Source organism: Quercus suber, unplaced genomic scaffold (genome assembly GCF_002906115.3).
Source record: "Quercus suber isolate HL8 unplaced genomic scaffold, Cork oak 2.0 scaffold_834, whole genome shotgun sequence".
Classification (NCBI taxonomy): Eukaryota; Viridiplantae; Streptophyta; class Magnoliopsida; order Fagales; family Fagaceae; genus Quercus; species Quercus suber.
In genome coordinates, this window is record NW_027070264.1 from 1 (window position 1) to 18,351 (window position 18,351).

An 18,351-nucleotide genomic window follows, 5' to 3' on the forward strand; every position below is an offset into this window, starting at 1 on the left:
GGTTGTCCAGAATGTAAAAAGTTTCATTTTCTGAACAGGCTCGAGGGAAGGAAGCAATGGTTGCTGGATTTTATCATGATGGTTATGAGGAACCACTGTTGATGCTTATGAAGAGAAGAGGTGTTCATTCTGGCTTGGTAGTGAAGGTCAGAACTTTGCTTTTATAAATTCTATTGCTATGTTGGATTTTTATAAATTTAACTTTCAACAACTTTGCATTGAAAGGGGATCTGCTTATTAAGAACAAGGGGTTTGCTTGCTCTCATTTAATGTCAAGATGGTCTGGTATATTGTCATTCAGTAATTCAAGTATCCACAAGGTATTCCAAGCTAACCACTTGATATAATCTGATTATGCTGTTAATGTAGGGTGAGGAAGGGGCCCTCTCGATGACAACAAGATTGCGGTCAGCTAGCATTTCAAAAGGATTTCCTGTAAACTACTGCTCAGGTTTCCGTTCACTAAGTATGGTGTCTGCTTTCGAAGTTGATGGTTTGTATCATTTTGCTACCTTATCTTCATTGTGTTCCCTTGTATTCACGTATTTATCTATGTATTTAGTTGAGAGTATGTACTTCACTTTTGTCGATCAGTTCAGTTGATTGAGATTCTGGCACCATTCTTTTATCATTAATACTGCAACCTTACAATTTACTGTTGCAGGTGTATCACGTCAGAATTTCAATCTTGAGGTCAATGCCATGGACTATGGTTTTGAACCTACTAATACTCCAAGAACTGATAGATCGGTAGAGTTTCTGAGTTCTCTTCTATTCTCTTTTCTGCATGGATTATCATCTGACCTTTCTTTTGATGAAAACACAATCGGCAGTTGGCAGCCACATTACTGATAATAAATTATTTAAATGTTGTGTTCTACCTCCTAAGTATTTCCATGAAGTTGTCATTTGGGCAGTCAAGGAAAAGGATATCAGTTGCAGTGGCACTAAAGGCAGAGGGAGTGGGGAGGGGAGGCCCATGATTTTTAAAATTCCTCCCTCCTATTACCAAAAGATTATATTGCCTCCTTCTAACGTGATCTTAGATTGTGACCACGAATTTCAGCCATTAAGATTTTTAAAACAAAACTTCAAAACAACATGAAAAATGGATTTTTGAGTGTTTAACTATGTTTGTAGAAGGAGAGATTGCCAGGAAATTTGGTATAGAATCATTTACAAATGATTTTAGAATAATTAAAGAACGTAGAGCACAAAAGCACAAATTTGTAAGTAAAAGCTAATTTATGAAAGAAAATATATGTTTTGAGCATTGGAAAAATTATTTTGATATAACTTTTACTATATAAAACAATAACACACGTCATATTAAAAGGCATACTTGATAGTTGATACATATACTACTCACACAAGTATTAGCAATTTTTCCTGCAACCTGTGCGAGAAAAATTTCTGGCTTTGATATCGTGCAGTTGTAACCTAGTTAGCGTTGAATCCATTTTTGTAGTTCTACTTAAATTCATTTGCTACCTTCGGCATTTTTAACTTTTTATGACAAGTAATTATATTTTCTGCAAGTACAGGTCTCAAAGAATATAGAATTGGGTCTAGCAGCTCTTCATGGTGAAAAAGGGCCTGCTTATGATCGGATCGTCTTAAATGCCGGAATAGTAGATCACTTGCTGGGATGTGATGGTGCAGAGGACATATCCGCGGCCCTAGATAGAGCCAGAGAAGCCATTGACAGTGGCAAGGCTTTAAAAAGGCTTTTAAATTACATTAAAATCTCTCACAAATTGAGCTAAATTAGGTCCAACCGGTGCTTGCAATTTTTGGCTTGTCTTTTGTAGGTTAGAATTGTAATTTTGTATTTTTTTACACGTTAGTGGATATTGATAAAGAAAGACAGAGAACTAGAGCCTTTCTTCCTTTTTTTCCCCTTTATTTGTAAAATTAGCTCAGCTGCCACCTGCCACCTGCCAGCCTCATAGTTTCATTTATTTCTCCCCAGTTATCATCCTTCGTCTGTCATTGTGTCAACAGTACAAGAGTATCCCCAAATATTAAAATAGCAGTGTCAAAAAGGTTGATTTTGGAGTTTCTTTATTGAGTTTTCGTGTCTTTTTGCATGAATCTATTTTGATGATTGTTACTTGGTTATTTTTACACATATATTTCTTATTTATTGAATTTTGATAGGAATGATGTGGTATTATATTGATAAAAAATTTGAGCTACCTTCTAGTACAATTGTGCCATAATCATATGCAAGTGCGCACACAGCCAAAACTTACTGGATTCTAATTTCAAATTAAAGCTACATATACAATATTAACAGGCATGCTGGATAAACTTAATGCAAATATTGGGATACGAAATGATATTAGAAATACAAATAAGCTTTTAACATATGTGAGAGATTGACCCCAGCAAAGCAAGGTAATGGATTAATTGTTATTTATACCCAAAATTAGCAGTTTAACAAAGGACACAACCACAGTAATAATCACCACAATCCAAAGCAATAAAAATAAAAGTTAAAAAGAACATACAAAGCAATAAAAATAAAAATTAAAAAGAATATACGAATACTGACGATGAAGTGGAAAACTTTAGAAAAACTCTTTAAGAGAATAAATACTCAAGGTAACCAACCCCACAAGAACTTTCTGATGATGAAATGGAAAACTTTAGAAAGAAATTTTTAAGAGAAAAAATACTTAAGGATAACCAACTCCACAACTTTTCAATTTAGAAGAACCAGTTGTTACCAAAAATTCATACAATAAAAACAAAAACTTGGTCCCAAAATTTAGGGTTGGTTATTGATCCTCAACAGATTAGCTAGGATTAGCCACATATATTCTTTCCTCTATTTTATTTTATTTGAAATCATTCTCTCTATTACTTCTTTAAATGATATGTCTTTTTTTTTATTAATTCTACTAATGTAATTTTTGGCCCTCTACACTTTTTCCCCCTTAACTTGGTCACTCTTTCTTACAATGCATTAATCTTTCTCCTTGAACATGGCCAAATCATCTCAAGCATTTAGTCTTATCAAATTTTCCTTTTTAACTTAATAGGCATTTTACTATCACACAAAACTCCTAGTGACGGAGCCACATTGGGGCTGAAGGGGGCCTTGGCCCCCAAAATATTTGAAAAACAATTAGTAGATAATATTAATATGTGAATTACTCCGACTAATTTAACAATTTACAAGGATTAGATATGCTTTTGGCCCCTCAAATCATGGATAAATATTCTATAATGTTATTTTTACAACATTTTTGCAACAAATTTTTACTTTCACAACAAATCCTAAGTGAAAAATTGTTATTCATTGTTATAGGTAGACAAAAAAGTAATTTGCTGTAAACAACCAATTTGCAATACAAAAATCTAAATATTATTACATATATAATAATATTTAGATTTTTTTATTGCAAATTGGTTGTTTCTTATTAGACTTTTATTGAAATTTGAGTGATTGTTTATCTAATTTATTTTGAAAATAGAGGTCTATAGGAAAATTAAAAACTATTGACTCATTCTTTTTTTCAAATTTTTTTCTTGATTTTAATAAATACATATTTTTCGCACACATTGAGCTATAAAATATTTAATTAATATATTGAATTGCATTTACATTACCATCTGAAACTATTATACATAATAGGAATATAATTGATATATACAAAGAAAAAATTATTTATTATTTGAATCCTCAAAGATAAAATTTTGGCTCTGTTGTTGAAAACATCAGGTGCTTTTCCATTTTACAAGCATTGTGCTATAATCTCCTTTTTCCTGATTAGATGAGTGTTGCTCAACTTCATTTTTCAAGCTTGGTGTTTGAGGATTATAAGTTTCAAGAGAATTCATAAGATTCACGTTCTCAAAAGCTCTGCATACACAGCAAGCTCTGATCACACGCGCAGAAGAGAGGCGACAGAGATGGAGGCTGGAAGCTTCTAGTTTCAGGGAAAATAAGTGGGTTGGGCTGGGTTGAGCCTGATCCATTGTGTGAGGTCCGACTCGGTCCCTTAAGCCCAGATCCAAGTTGTAGTCAGCTTTGGTCCCGGACCAAAATCCATTAGGCCCATTCGCACGTAAACTAGAGAGCCCTTAGGCCCTTAGGCCCTCAGTCCCTTGGAATAAAAATCTGAAACCTTTTTTGTTTTTGTTTTTTTTTGATAAAATGATCTGAAACTTTTTTGTTCAGTCCACATTCAAAACAGAGAAATGATATGTACATAATATTTTCACAATATTTTTATAATAAATTTTATGTGGCAAGTTGTTACAAGTTGTTATTGGTGAGATAGAAAAATAATTTCAATGATAGGTTCAAATTAGAACTAATAACAACAAATCACCTATAATTTGTTGTGAAAATGTAGTGAAAATATTGTGTATGTAATATTTCTCTTCTAAATAAGTTTCCAACACTCATTTTTTTATTTTTTTTACTGATAACAGCACTATCGCTTTTTAAAATAAAGTCCAATCCCTTTCAATGCTTAGCTTAAGAGTCTGTTTAGAATCTACTTATTTTGCTGAAACTAAAAACTTTTTGCTGAAAGTACTATAGATAGAGGTAAAAGTTAGCTGAAATAGTATGGTGGGACTTATGAATAGTATCAAAAGTGTAGTAGGGTCCATAAATAATACAAAAAATAAGTTAAATAATAAAATAAATTGACAAAAATAATTTTTGCCAAACACACACACTAAACCCTTATACTTCAGATTTAAACCCACCTCCCTTTTAAACAAACTGTCGGCCCACACACTTAAAATAAAAAGGGTCCACTAGCATGCCATCATATTGTCCATTTTTAGTTCTCAATAATAATAATAATAATAATAATAATAATAATATTGTCCATTTTTACATGTTAGTCCTTACTTTCTCATATTTGCATTATGCCATCATGCTTTGTCATATTTGACTTTTGGTCCATAAACTTGTCATGTTTGCATTTTAACTTAAAATTTCCTACATTCATATTTTGACCTCAAAATTTTCCCAAAATTTCATTTTGACCAAACACTTTTTGATATTCATATTTTGACCTGAATTTTTCCCAAAATTGCATTTTGACCCATAAATTTATTTTGGACCCCAAATCCTTCTAAAATTGCAAAAAAGCCGACCAACTTTTCAACAATTACAAAGAGGCCCCTTAACTCTTTGGAAAGTTGTTTGAAAGCACCTAAACAACTTCCAAGATCTTTTAATCATCTTTAAATCCATATTTTTTCTTGCCTTTGTTTAAGATAATTGCTTGGAAACTTGTTTGATGTTTATACTTGTAGCTTTGTGTTTGCCTTTTGATGATTAAGAGCATCCACGTTGTTGGAGCAATAAATTTAGCAATTTGGCACTACAAATAGTTACTTTATCTATTTTACCTTCTCACTTTACAAAACATTCAATATCAGTGGTTTTATTTTAGCTTTCAACATGATAAAATAATATAAACAACACAATACAATACTATATTCACTATAGTAAACAACAATCACAACCGCCACCACCACTGCCATCGCAACTGCCACCACCTCCACTGCCACCGCAACCGTCACATAATAGCAAATAATTTGAACACACTATTGAAATTATTTTTTTCTCACCAATATTAGCTAGTAATAACCTACTATTTAAGATTTATTGTGAAAATATTGTGGTAGTATTTCTTGATTTTAATTTCTTATTATTCTTTATTTGATTTTTCCCTTTATCTCTTTATTTGTTTTCATCCATACACATTTCTTTCTTTTCTTTTTTCCTCTTTTTTCTCCTCCACACACGTATACTTCCTCTTCACTCTATCTTCATTTTCATTATTCTCTCTCTCTCTCTCTCTCTCTCTCTCTCTCTCATACACACATAGAGATCGGCGGATAACAAAGGCTAGAGAGAGTTAGCCTTTTAAATCAACGTTCACGAATTGCGCCACGTTCGCTCCACCGTCGCTTGCCCTCCCCCTACCATAGCTTAAATGGATTAGTTTTGTTGTCTTTTTTTTTTCAATTTTTTTTTATCGTTTTGATTTGATTATTTTTAAGATTGTGATTTGAGTTTGTGTTTTGATTGTGATTGAGTTTAGATAGGGATGTTTGAAAGAGAAAAGATCTGGAATGGTTGAGTGGAGGAAAAAAAAATGAAAGGGAGAAGAGAGATTGACGAGATTGGAGAATGAGGTGAGGTGGAGGAAGAGAAAAAATATAAGTGTAGGATAGAAAGAGTGGAGAAGTGAAGAGTGAGGAAAGAGAAGCAACAAGTAGAAATAAGAAAGGAGGAGAAAAAAGAAAAGAAAAGAAAGTATTAAAATATTTTGACCAATGTGAACGCAACATAATTATTATTTTTTATTTTATTTTATTATTTTATTTTTTACCTTTGAGCTACAGTGCACAACCATTTTTGGTCATGCACTGTAGCTGAGAAGCCAAAATTTTTTGTTTTAGCTCCACCAATGCAGCCTTAGTTTGTAATTGGTGGTGCTAAAAATAGCCATATGGCTTTTTAGCATCACCAATAATAATTCTCTCAGATGCTATGCTTGAGTGCCTTTTGCTTTGATATTTTTGATCCCACATTTTCCCCAAAATTGCATTTTGACCCAAAAATTCCCAAAATTCCAATTTGGCCAAAAATATTTCTAAAATTGCAAGAAAGCCCTCCAACTTTTAAAAAATTACAAAGAGACCCTCGACCCTTGAAAAGTTATTTGAAAGCATTCAAAAAACTTGCAAGTAGGGATGGTAATGGGGTAGGGCGCGTCCAAAGGATGGGGTCTTTGTGCAAACATGGTTTAGTCTTACCCTATCCTTGGCCTACCCCGCATTACGAGGAAAATTCTCCAGTTGTTACTACTCCTTGGGATGGTGAGTGTTTTGCAAATGGAAGAGCATTGTTGAATCAATTCATTGATCATTATGATACAAAGATTGCATTTCTAGCAAGGATGAGTTGACGTTGCCCAGCAAACATCCAAAAAATGAATGAGAGGATGCATGAAGATGCAAAAGATGAATTTCTTGTTTCAGTCTCTCAATTTGTTAGATGGTGTGCTATAATAGCTTCTTATCCTAGAGAACCAAACCAAATAATTTTGGAGATGATAGATGTCATTGATGCAAACCTCATAATCAATGTGCACAAACTTTTCCCACCCATGAAAATTAAGTGGTATGCTCCGAGTTTTGATCTGTTCAAAGAGATTGATTTAATTTCTTATTCTTTTAAAACTTACAAGTAATTCATTTATTTTCTAACTTTTCGTTATCTCCACACTACAAGAAAATAGTGTTTATAGCAACGAAATTTTTTGTTGCAATAAGTTTCATTTTGTTGCAATAAACCTCTATTGCAACAAATTTTTTTTGTTGCCCATAAAGTCTGTGGCAATAGAATATTGCAACAAAAATTTCGTTGCAATAGAGTTTTGTTGCAATTAGTTTGTTGCAATAAAAGATTTTTATTATTATTATTAAAAATACTTTATTGCAAAAAAAAAAAAAATTGTTGCTATAATTTAATGCAACAAATTTTTTGTTATGATAGGTTACTGCAATAGTAATTTTTGTTGCAATAAAGTACCTCTGGAAACGTATTGCAACAAAATTTTTGTTGCAATAGATTACTGCAATAGTTTTTTTTATGCTTGTTTATACTTCATTTTCAAATGCTTGATTTTCAAATGCTTTAACCGTATTTGGCACACCTCATCTCTCTTTTCCCGCTTAAAACGTATAGCCCATGGCCTATAAATGATTTAATTTCTTTTTTTATTAGTTGTAACAAGTAGTTCATTTAATTATAGTAGTTAATTTATTTTATAATCTTTTTTTTTCTCCATTCTCTAGTTGTTACTATTTGCTGGAGTGATGAAATTTTTGAAGATGGAAGACAACTTTTTAATCAAGTGATTAATAACTACGATGCAAAAGACGACTCTTCTTGTTAGGAGATGAAGCAGCCATTGGAGTTGAAGCACCACTTGAAGCTCATTTTGGTAATAGGAATAATTTTCACAGGTATTTTACTGAACTATCCCAACAAATTTTTTATTGCAATAAGTTTCATTTTTTTGCAATAAAGCTCTATTGCAACGAAATTTTTTCGTTGTCCACTAATGCGATTAAGTCTGTGGTAATAGACTATTGCAATAAAATTTTATTGCAATAGTTTGTGGCAATAAAATATTTTTATGAATAAAAATATTTTATTGCAACAAAAAATATTGTGACTATAAATATTTCATTGCAATAATTTCTTCATCTTTGACATCTTCCATCTCCAAAATAATGTTGTTTGCATCTCTGAGATAAGCAACAATCGTTGCGCTCCTTTGTACAAAGTGAGAGATTGCAACCAGAAAATCTTCCTTGGTTGCTTCATGCAATTTCACATTCAATTTTCGAGTGTGTGATTCGTGACGTTTGCTCATCCTAACTAGAACAGCCCTCTTTGCATTATAGTTATCGATCATTTGATTAAAAGATCGCATTCCATCTTAAAAAATTCGATCACTCCAGAGAGTTGTGATAACTATAGAATGGAGATAAACTACTATAATTAAAATGAACTAGTAACAACAAATAAAAAAAGAAATTAAATCAAAAAATGTTAAAGAAACTTACCAATTGTTTCATGAATTTCTTGAAGGTATTGCTCCATCTGCTCAGTATTGTCTCCTAGTGGACATTGAGCTAAAAATTTAAAAAGAAAAACAATTCAGTAAATAAAAAATGAGAAAAAAAGAAAACTATAAAACTTACCAATGCGAGAATGAAGCGCTATAGGTACTGCTTCATCTTCTTCTTCAACTGCATGGGGTGCATCAACGCTCAACTTATTGATTTCATTGAAAATTCAATGAATGTTCCTTTTCAACATTCCCACTCTCTTAGGTACCATTTTTTTGAGTTGTTTGGCTACGGATTTTGCATTTGTGTGCGGGTAGTGGCCACTGCTCATATTTATAGGACATGAGCTATAGGTTTTAAGCGGGAAAAAGAGGTGAGGTGTGCTGCCAGATACGGTTAAAGAATTAATTTGAAAATCAAGCATTTGTATTTGGTAATTTGTCAAATAAAAGGCATTTTAATCTAAAATAAAAATTATAAATTGCTAACATGTAAATGAGCAATTTATAATTTTTATTTTAATCTAATGATCGATAACCACACTGCAAAGACGACTACTCTGGTTAGGATGAGCGAACGTCATGAAATTCACACTCGAAAATTGAATGTGAGATTGCATGAAGTAGCCAAGGAAGATTTTCTAGTTGCGGTCTCTCACTTTGTAAAATGGAGCGCAACGATTGCTGCTTATCTTAGAAATGCAAACGACATCGTGTTGGAGATGGAAGATGTCAAAGATGCAGAAATTATAATCAATGTCCATAAACTCTTCCCACTCACCAGGGGAATTATTTTGCACACTACAAGTGTTCTTCTATCCTTGGAGATTGCAAAATTTCTTGAAGAGGTGGACATTCCTTTTGCAGAGATCTGAGATCATATGATAATTTCTCGAGTAGTTAATGAATCAAAAAAGGACAAACATGTAGATCCACTCCTTTCTATCTTTACTTTTTGTCAAGGAAATGCACTTATGATGGATCATAGAACCATGATGGATAATAGTTAGTTTTGTTTGGGTAAATTGTTGTGACCAATAGATTGTTGATAACTAACTAGGATATTTGTATCCAAATTGAATTTCAAAAAATGTCTTTCCTGTTCTTCTTCTTGTTCTTGTTCTTACTCTTGTTTTTATTTCTATTGATATGGATATAGATTGAATTCTTATGTCATGTGTATGAGTTATGTTATTAATTTCAACTTAAACAAAGTATAAAGGAAAGAATAGAGAGAGAAAAGAATTGAGGAAAAAAAGTAGTAGAACAGGGTAACACAACACCCACCCATACCCATTTCTTCTTGAAATAGAAATAAATACTAGTAAAAAATTAAAAATTAATTGAAATTCAATTTTGAGATATGTGGGGTCAAGGCTTCACCCGGTCACGACACGTTGACGTGTAGGGCGAGTCAGTGATTTTTTTTGGACAGAGAGAGAGAGTGAGTGAGTGAATTGATTTTGTTTTTTGTCCTACTATTTATTTTGGACTATTTGTTAAAAAAAAAAAAATGAAAAAGGCAATTCGGATTTATTTATTTATTTATTTTTATCATTTGGGTTTTGTGCTAATTAAAGAAATTGAGAGTGAAGCTCGTTTTGGTAATAGGAACAAGTTTCACAGGTATTTTACTGAACTATCCCAACAAATTTTTTATTGCAATAAGTTTCATTTTGTTGCAATAAAGCTCTATTGCAACGAAATTTTTTCGTTGTCCACTGATGCGATTAAGTCTATGGTAATAGACTATTGCAATAAAATTTCGTTGCAATAGTTTGTTGCAATAAAATATTTTTATGAATAAAAATATTTTATTGCAACAAAAATTATTGTGACTATAAATATTTCATTGCAATAATTTTTACATCTTTGACATCTTTGAATTCTTATGTCATGTGTATGAGTTATGTTATTAATTTCAACTTAAACAAAGTATAAAGGAAAGAATACAGAGAGAAAAGAATTGAGGAAAAAAAGTAGTAGAACAGGGTAACACAACACCCACCCATACCCATTTCTTCTTGAAATAGAAATAAATACTAGTAAAAAATTAAAAATTAATTGAAATTCAATTTTGAGATACGTGGGGTCAAGGCTTCACCCGGTCACGACACGCTGACGTGTAGGGCGAGTCAGTGATTTTTTTTGGATAGAGAGAGAGAGAGTGAGTGAGTGAATTGATTTTGTTTTTTGTCCTAGTATTAATTTTGGACTATCTGTTAAAAAAAAAAGAAAAATGAAAAAGGCAATTCAGAATTATTTATTTATTTATTTTTATCATTTGGGTTTTGTGCTAATTAAAGAAATTGAGAGTGAAGCTCGTTTTGGTAATAGGAACAAGTTTCACAGGTATTTTACTGAACTATCCCAACAAATTTTTTATTGCAATAAGTTTCATTTTGTTGCAATAAAGCTCTATTGCAACGAAATTTTTTCGTTGTCCACTGATGCGATTAAGTCTGTGATAATAGACTATTGCAATAAAATTTCGTTGCAATAGTTTGTTGCAATAAAATATTTTTATGAATAAAAATATTTTATTGCAACAAAAATTATTGTGACTATAAATATTTCATTGCAATAATTTCTACATCTTTGACATCTTTGAATTCTTATGTCATGTGTATGAGTTATGTTATTAATTTCAACTTAAACAAAGTATAAAGGAAAGAATAGAGAGAGAAAAGAATTGAGAAAAAAAAGTAGTAGAACAGGGTAACACAACACCCACCCATACCCATTTCTTCTTGAAATAGAAATAAATGCTAGTAAAAAATTAAAAATTAATTGAAATTCAATTTTGAGATACGTGGGGTCAAGGCTTCACCCGGTCACGACACGTTGACGTGTAGGGCGAGTCAGTGATTTTTTTTGGACAGAGAGAGAGAGTGAGTGAGTGAATTGATTTTGTTTTTTGTCCTAGTATTAATTTTGGACTATCTGTTAAAAAAAAAAGAAAAATGAAAAAGGCAATTCGGATTTTTTTATTTATTTATTTTTATCATTTGGGTTTTGTGCTAATTAAAGAAATTGAGAGTGAAGCTCGTTTTGGTAATAGGAACAAGTTTCACAGGTATTTTACTGAACTATCCCAACAAATTTTTTATTGCAATAAGTTTCATTTTGTTGCAATAAAGCTCTATTGCAACGAAATTTTTTCGTTGTCCACTGATGCGATTAAGCCTGTGGTAATAGACTATTGCAATAAAATTTCGTTGCAATAGTTTGTTGCAATAAAATATTTTTATGAATAAAAATATTTTATTGCAACAAAAAATATTGTGACTATAAATATTTCATTGCAATAATTTCTACATCTTTGACATCTTCCATCTTTAAAATAATGTCGTTTGCATCTCTGAGATAAGCAGCAATCGTTGTGCTCATTTTTACAAAGTGAGAGATTACAACTAGAAAATCTTCCTTGGTTGCTTCATGCAATTTCACATTCAATTTTCGAGTGTGTGATTGGTGACGTTCGCTCATCCTAACTAGAACAACCTTCTTTGCATTATAGTTATCGATCATTTGATTAAAAGATCGCCTTCCATCTTCAAAAATTCGATCACTCTAGAGAGTTGTGATAACTATAGAATGGAGATAAACTACTATAATTAAAATGAACTAGTAACAACAGATAAAAAAAGAAATTAAATCAAAAAATGTTAAAGAAACTTACCAATTGTTTCATGAATTTCTTGAAGATATTGCTCCATCTGCTTAGCTTGAAGCGCTATAGGTACTGCTTCATCTTCTTCTTCAACTACATGGGGTGCATCAACGCTCAACTTATTGATTTCATTGAAAATTCAATGAATGTTCCTTTTCAACATTCCCACTCTCTTAGGTACCATTTTTTTGAGTTGATTGGCTATGGATTTTGCTTTTGTGTGTGGGTAGTGGTCACTGCTCATATTTATAGGACATAAGCTATAGGTTTTAAGCGGGAAAAAGAGGTGAGGTGTGCTGCCAGATACGGTTAAAGAATTAATTTGAAAATTAAGCATTTGTGTTGGTAATTTGTCAAATAAAAAGCATTTTAATCTAAAATAAAAATTATAAATTGCTAACATGAAAATGAGCAATTTATAATTTTTATTTTAATCTAATGATCGATAACCACACTATAAAGACGACTGCTTTGGTTAGGATGAGCGAACGTCACGAAATTCACACTCGAAAATTGAATGTGAGATTGCATGAAGTAGCCAAGGAAGATTTTCTGGTTGCGGTCTCTCACTTTGTAAAATGGAGCGTAACGATTGTTGCTTATCTCAGAAATGCAAACAACATCGTGTTGGAGATGGAAGATGTCAAAGATGCAGAAATTATAATCAATGTCCATAAACTCTTCCCACTCACCAGGGGAATTATTTTGCACACTACAAGTGTTCTTCTATCCTTGGAGATCGCAGAACTTCTTGAAGAGGTGGACATTCCTTTTACAGAGATATGAGATCATATGATAATTTCTCGAGTAGTTAATGAATCAAAAAAGGACAAACATGTAGATCCACTCCTTTCTATCTTTACTTGTTGTCAAGGAAATGCACTTATGATGGATCATAGAACCATGATGGATAATAGTTAGTTTCGTTTTGATAAATTGTTTTGACCAACAAATTGTTGATAACTAACTAGGGTATTTGTATCCAAATTGAATTTCAAAAATGTCTTTCCTGTTCTTGTTCTTGCTCTTGTTTTTATTTCTATTGATATGGATATAGATTGAATTCTTATGTCACGTGTATGAGTTATGTTATTAATTTAAACTTAAACGAAGTATAAAGGAAAGAATAGAGAGAGAAAAGAATTGGGGAAAAAACGTAGTAGAACGGGGTAACACAACACCCACCCATACCCATTTCTTCTTGAAATAGAAATAAATACTAGTAAAGAATTAAAAATTAATTGAAATTCAATTTTGAGATACGTGGGGCCAAGGCTTCACCCGGGCACGACATGTTGACGTGTAGGGCGAGTCAATGATTTTTTTTGGAGAGAGAGAGAGTGAGTGAGTGAGTTGATTTTGTTTTTTGTCCTAGTATTAATTTTGGACTATCTGTTAAAAAAAAAGAAAAATGAAAAAGGCAATTCGGATTTTTTTTTTTTAATCATTTGGGTTTTGTGCTAATTAACGAAATTGAGAGTGATTGCAATATAATGGCCAAAATTGGGAATTGAGCCCATTTTTCAAATAATATAATTAGTAGACACAGTTTCAAAACTATATTTTTTACTAACATCTTGAGTCTAAGAGTCTCGATTTTGGGCTATAAATTGAGTCATGTTCTGATTGGGTCTGAGGTGGCACTTTACCACTTGGAAATCGAGTCTTAGAAACTCGATTTATATATTTACATTTATTTATTTATTTTTATCATTTGGGTTTTGTGCTAATTAAAGAAATTGAGAGTGAAGCTCGTTTTGGTAATAGGAACAAGTTTCACAGGTATTTTACTGAACTATCCCAACAAATTTTTTATTGCAATAAGTTTCATTTTGTTGCAATAAAGCTCTATTGCAACGAAATTTTTTCGTTGTCCACTGATGCGATTAAGTCTGTGATAATAGACTATTGCAATAAAATTTCGTTGCAATAGTTTGTTGCAATAAAATATTTTTATGAATAAAAATATTTTATTGCAACAAAAATTATTGTGACTATAAATATTTCATTGCAATAATTTCTACATCTTTGACATCTTTGAATTCTTATGTCATGTGTATGAGTTATGTTATTAATTTCAACTTAAACAAAGTATAAAGGAAAGAATAGAGAGAGAAAAGAATTGAGAAAAAAAAGTAGTAGAACAGGGTAACACAACACCCACCCATACCCATTTCTTCTTGAAATAGAAATAAATGCTAGTAAAAAATTAAAAATTAATTGAAATTCAATTTTGAGATACGTGGGGTCAAGGCTTCACCCGGTCACGACACGTTGACGTGTAGGGCGAGTCAGTGATTTTTTTTGGACAGAGAGAGAGAGTGAGTGAGTGAATTGATTTTGTTTTTTGTCCTAGTATTAATTTTGGACTATCTGTTAAAAAAAAAAGAAAAATGAAAAAGGCAATTCGGATTTTTTTATTTATTTATTTTTATCATTTGGGTTTTGTGCTAATTAAAGAAATTGAGAGTGAAGCTCGTTTTGGTAATAGGAACAAGTTTCACAGGTATTTTACTGAACTATCCCAACAAATTTTTTATTGCAATAAGTTTCATTTTGTTGCAATAAAGCTCTATTGCAACGAAATTTTTTCGTTGTCCACTGATGCGATTAAGCCTGTGGTAATAGACTATTGCAATAAAATTTCGTTGCAATAGTTTGTTGCAATAAAATATTTTTATGAATAAAAATATTTTATTGCAACAAAAAATATTGTGACTATAAATATTTCATTGCAATAATTTCTACATCTTTGACATCTTCCATCTTTAAAATAATGTCGTTTGCATCTCTGAGATAAGCAGCAATCGTTGTGCTCATTTTTACAAAGTGAGAGATTACAACTAGAAAATCTTCCTTGGTTGCTTCATGCAATTTCACATTCAATTTTCGAGTGTGTGATTGGTGACGTTCGCTCATCCTAACTAGAACAACCTTCTTTGCATTATAGTTATCGATCATTTGATTAAAAGATCGCCTTCCATCTTCAAAAATTCGATCACTCTAGAGAGTTGTGATAACTATAGAATGGAGATAAACTACTATAATTAAAATGAACTAGTAACAACAGATAAAAAAAGAAATTAAATCAAAAAATGTTAAAGAAACTTACCAATTGTTTCATGAATTTCTTGAAGATATTGCTCCATCTGCTTAGCTTGAAGCGCTATAGGTACTGCTTCATCTTCTTCTTCAACTACATGGGGTGCATCAACGCTCAACTTATTGATTTCATTGAAAATTCAATGAATGTTCCTTTTCAACATTCCCACTCTCTTAGGTACCATTTTTTTGAGTTGATTGGCTATGGATTTTGCTTTTGTGTGTGGGTAGTGGTCACTGCTCATATTTATAGGACATAAGCTATAGGTTTTAAGCGGGAAAAAGAGGTGAGGTGTGCTGCCAGATACGGTTAAAGAATTAATTTGAAAATTAAGCATTTGTGTTGGTAATTTGTCAAATAAAAAGCATTTTAATCTAAAATAAAAATTATAAATTGCTAACATGAAAATGAGCAATTTATAATTTTTATTTTAATCTAATGATCGATAACCACACTATAAAGACGACTGCTTTGGTTAGGATGAGCGAACGTCACGAAATTCACACTCGAAAATTGAATGTGAGATTGCATGAAGTAGCCAAGGAAGATTTTCTGGTTGCGGTCTCTCACTTTGTAAAATGGAGCGTAACGATTGTTGCTTATCTCAGAAATGCAAACAACATCGTGTTGGAGATGGAAGATGTCAAAGATGCAGAAATTATAATCAATGTCCATAAACTCTTCCCACTCACCAGGGGAATTATTTTGCACACTACAAGTGTTCTTCTATCCTTGGAGATCGCAGAACTTCTTGAAGAGGTGGACATTCCTTTTACAGAGATATGAGATCATATGATAATTTCTCGAGTAGTTAATGAATCAAAAAAGGACAAACATGTAGATCCACTCCTTTCTATCTTTACTTGTTGTCAAGGAAATGCACTTATGATGGATCATAGAACCATGATGGATAATAGTTAGTTTCGTTTTGATAAATTGTTTTGACCAACAAATTGTTGATAACTAACTAGGGTATTTGTATCCAAATTGAATTTCAAAAATGTCTTTCCTGTTCTTGTTCTTGCTCTTGTTTTTATTTCTATTGATATGGATATAGATTGAATTCTTATGTCACGTGTATGAGTTATGTTATTAATTTAAACTTAAACGAAGTATAAAGGAAAGAATAGAGAGAGAAAAGAATTGGGGAAAAAACGTAGTAGAACGGGGTAACACAACACCCACCCATACCCATTTCTTCTTGAAATAGAAATAAATACTAGTAAAGAATTAAAAATTAATTGAAATTCAATTTTGAGATACGTGGGGCCAAGGCTTCACCCGGGCACGACATGTTGACGTGTAGGGCGAGTCAATGATTTTTTTTGGAGAGAGAGAGAGTGAGTGAGTGAGTTGATTTTGTTTTTTGTCCTAGTATTAATTTTGGACTATCTGTTAAAAAAAAAGAAAAATGAAAAAGGCAATTCGGATTTTTTTTTTTTAATCATTTGGGTTTTGTGCTAATTAACGAAATTGAGAGTGATTGCAATATAATGGCCAAAATTGGGAATTGAGCCCATTTTTCAAATAATATAATTAGTAGACACAGTTTCAAAACTATATTTTTTACTAACATCTTGAGTCTAAGAGTCTCGATTTTGGGCTATAAATTGAGTCATGTTCTGATTGGGTCTGAGGTGGCACTTTACCACTTGGAAATCGAGTCTTAGAAACTCGATTTATATATTTACACTCAAAGACTCGATTTGTTCTTTAAAAACAACCACCTAAAATCCAAATTAAAAAAAAAAACCCCAAAAACCCATCAAATAAGAGAGAGAAAGAATTCGAGGAGAGAGAGCTCACCTCACTTCATCGGGTTAATGCCTGGGTCATATGGCCTGGGTCGCGCTTCCTGGGTCGCGCGGCCTAGGTTGCTCTTCTTCTTCGCGTCATTTCTCTTCGTCGTTGGCAGCGGCAATTCCAGCGTCTCTATGAAGATCTTTCGGACGAGGATTAAGGAAAGAATCGAAGGTCTTGATTCGCTCTTGAGGAGCGAGTCCCACTGCTAGTTATCGGAGGAAGAGGAGGAGGAGTTGTGGTGGCAGCGAAAGAGGGCAGAGTCGAAAAGCCAAGAAAGGAATGGTGGAGATAAGGGCGGGAGGGTATTTTGGTTTTTGGAAAGGTAAGGTCGTGAGATGTAAATTTTAGTGAGTGGTTTGGGTGTCCTCGTTTTTTTTTTCTTTTTTTTTTAATATCAGTTTTTTTTAATTTATTTTTTTTAAATAATATAAATCGAGTCTTAGAGACTCGATTTCCAAGTGGTCGCCACGTGGAAAAAATGCCACATTAGACGTGATCAGACCATGGAAATTGAGTTTTTGAAACTCAATTTATAGCCCAAAATCGAGTCTTTTAGACTCGAGATGTTAGTAAAAAATATAATTTTGAAACCATGCTTACTAATTATATTGTTTAAAAAATGGGCTCAATTCTCAATTTTGGCCCAATATAATTTATATAGAGTTCTATTTTAGTTATGATCTCTATGCTCTAGCATTCTGACATTGCGTGTTTCTGGAATACAAAACTAGCTTTTAGCTGCCTTTGAATGATTGGTACACAAAATGAATATATATATATATATATATATATATAAAGTAAATTAGGATTTGATAGCTTTTTCAATATATAGGTGTAAATGCATTTGAAGAGGTGGACATTCCTTTTGCAGAGATCTGAGATCATATGATAATTTATTAAGTCGTTAATGAATCAAAAAAGGACAAACATGTAGATCCACTCCTTTCTATCTTTACTTTTTGTCTAGGAAATGCACTTATGATGGATCATAGAAACATGATGGATAATAGTTAGTTTCGTTTTGGTAAATTGTTGTGACCAACAGATTGTTGATAACTAACTAGGATATTTGTATCCAAATTGAATTTCAAAAAATGTCTTTCCTTTTCTTGTTCTTGCTCTTGTTTTTATTTCTATTGATATGGATA

The 18,351-nt window shown here is 32.1% G+C and overlaps 1 protein-coding gene across 1 annotated transcript; it reads left to right on the forward strand.

Moving 5' to 3' along the window:
* Window positions 1-41: 41 nt before the first annotated feature.
* LOC136065035 (uncharacterized) lies at window positions 42-2,071 on the forward strand. Its single transcript, XM_065767689.1, has 4 exons — window positions 42-146; window positions 370-493; window positions 665-750; window positions 1,545-2,071. Exons 1-4 carry the CDS (start codon window positions 57-59, stop codon window positions 1,764-1,766), a joined length of 522 nt encoding a protein of 173 aa, XP_065623761.1. The 5' UTR covers window positions 42-56; the 3' UTR covers window positions 1,767-2,071.
* The last annotated feature ends 16,280 nt before the right edge of the window (window positions 2,072-18,351 follow it).

Coding starts and splice junctions, on each gene's coding strand:
- LOC136065035 (XM_065767689.1), top strand. CDS start 57: ATGGTTGCTGGATTTTATCATGATGGTTATGAGGAACCACTGTTGATG. Junction 494..664: donor GTCTGCTTTCGAAGTTGATG/GTTTGTATCATT, acceptor TTACTGTTGCAG/GTGTATCACGTCAGAATTTC. Junction 751..1,544: donor CTCCAAGAACTGATAGATCG/GTAGAGTTTCTG, acceptor CTGCAAGTACAG/GTCTCAAAGAATATAGAATT.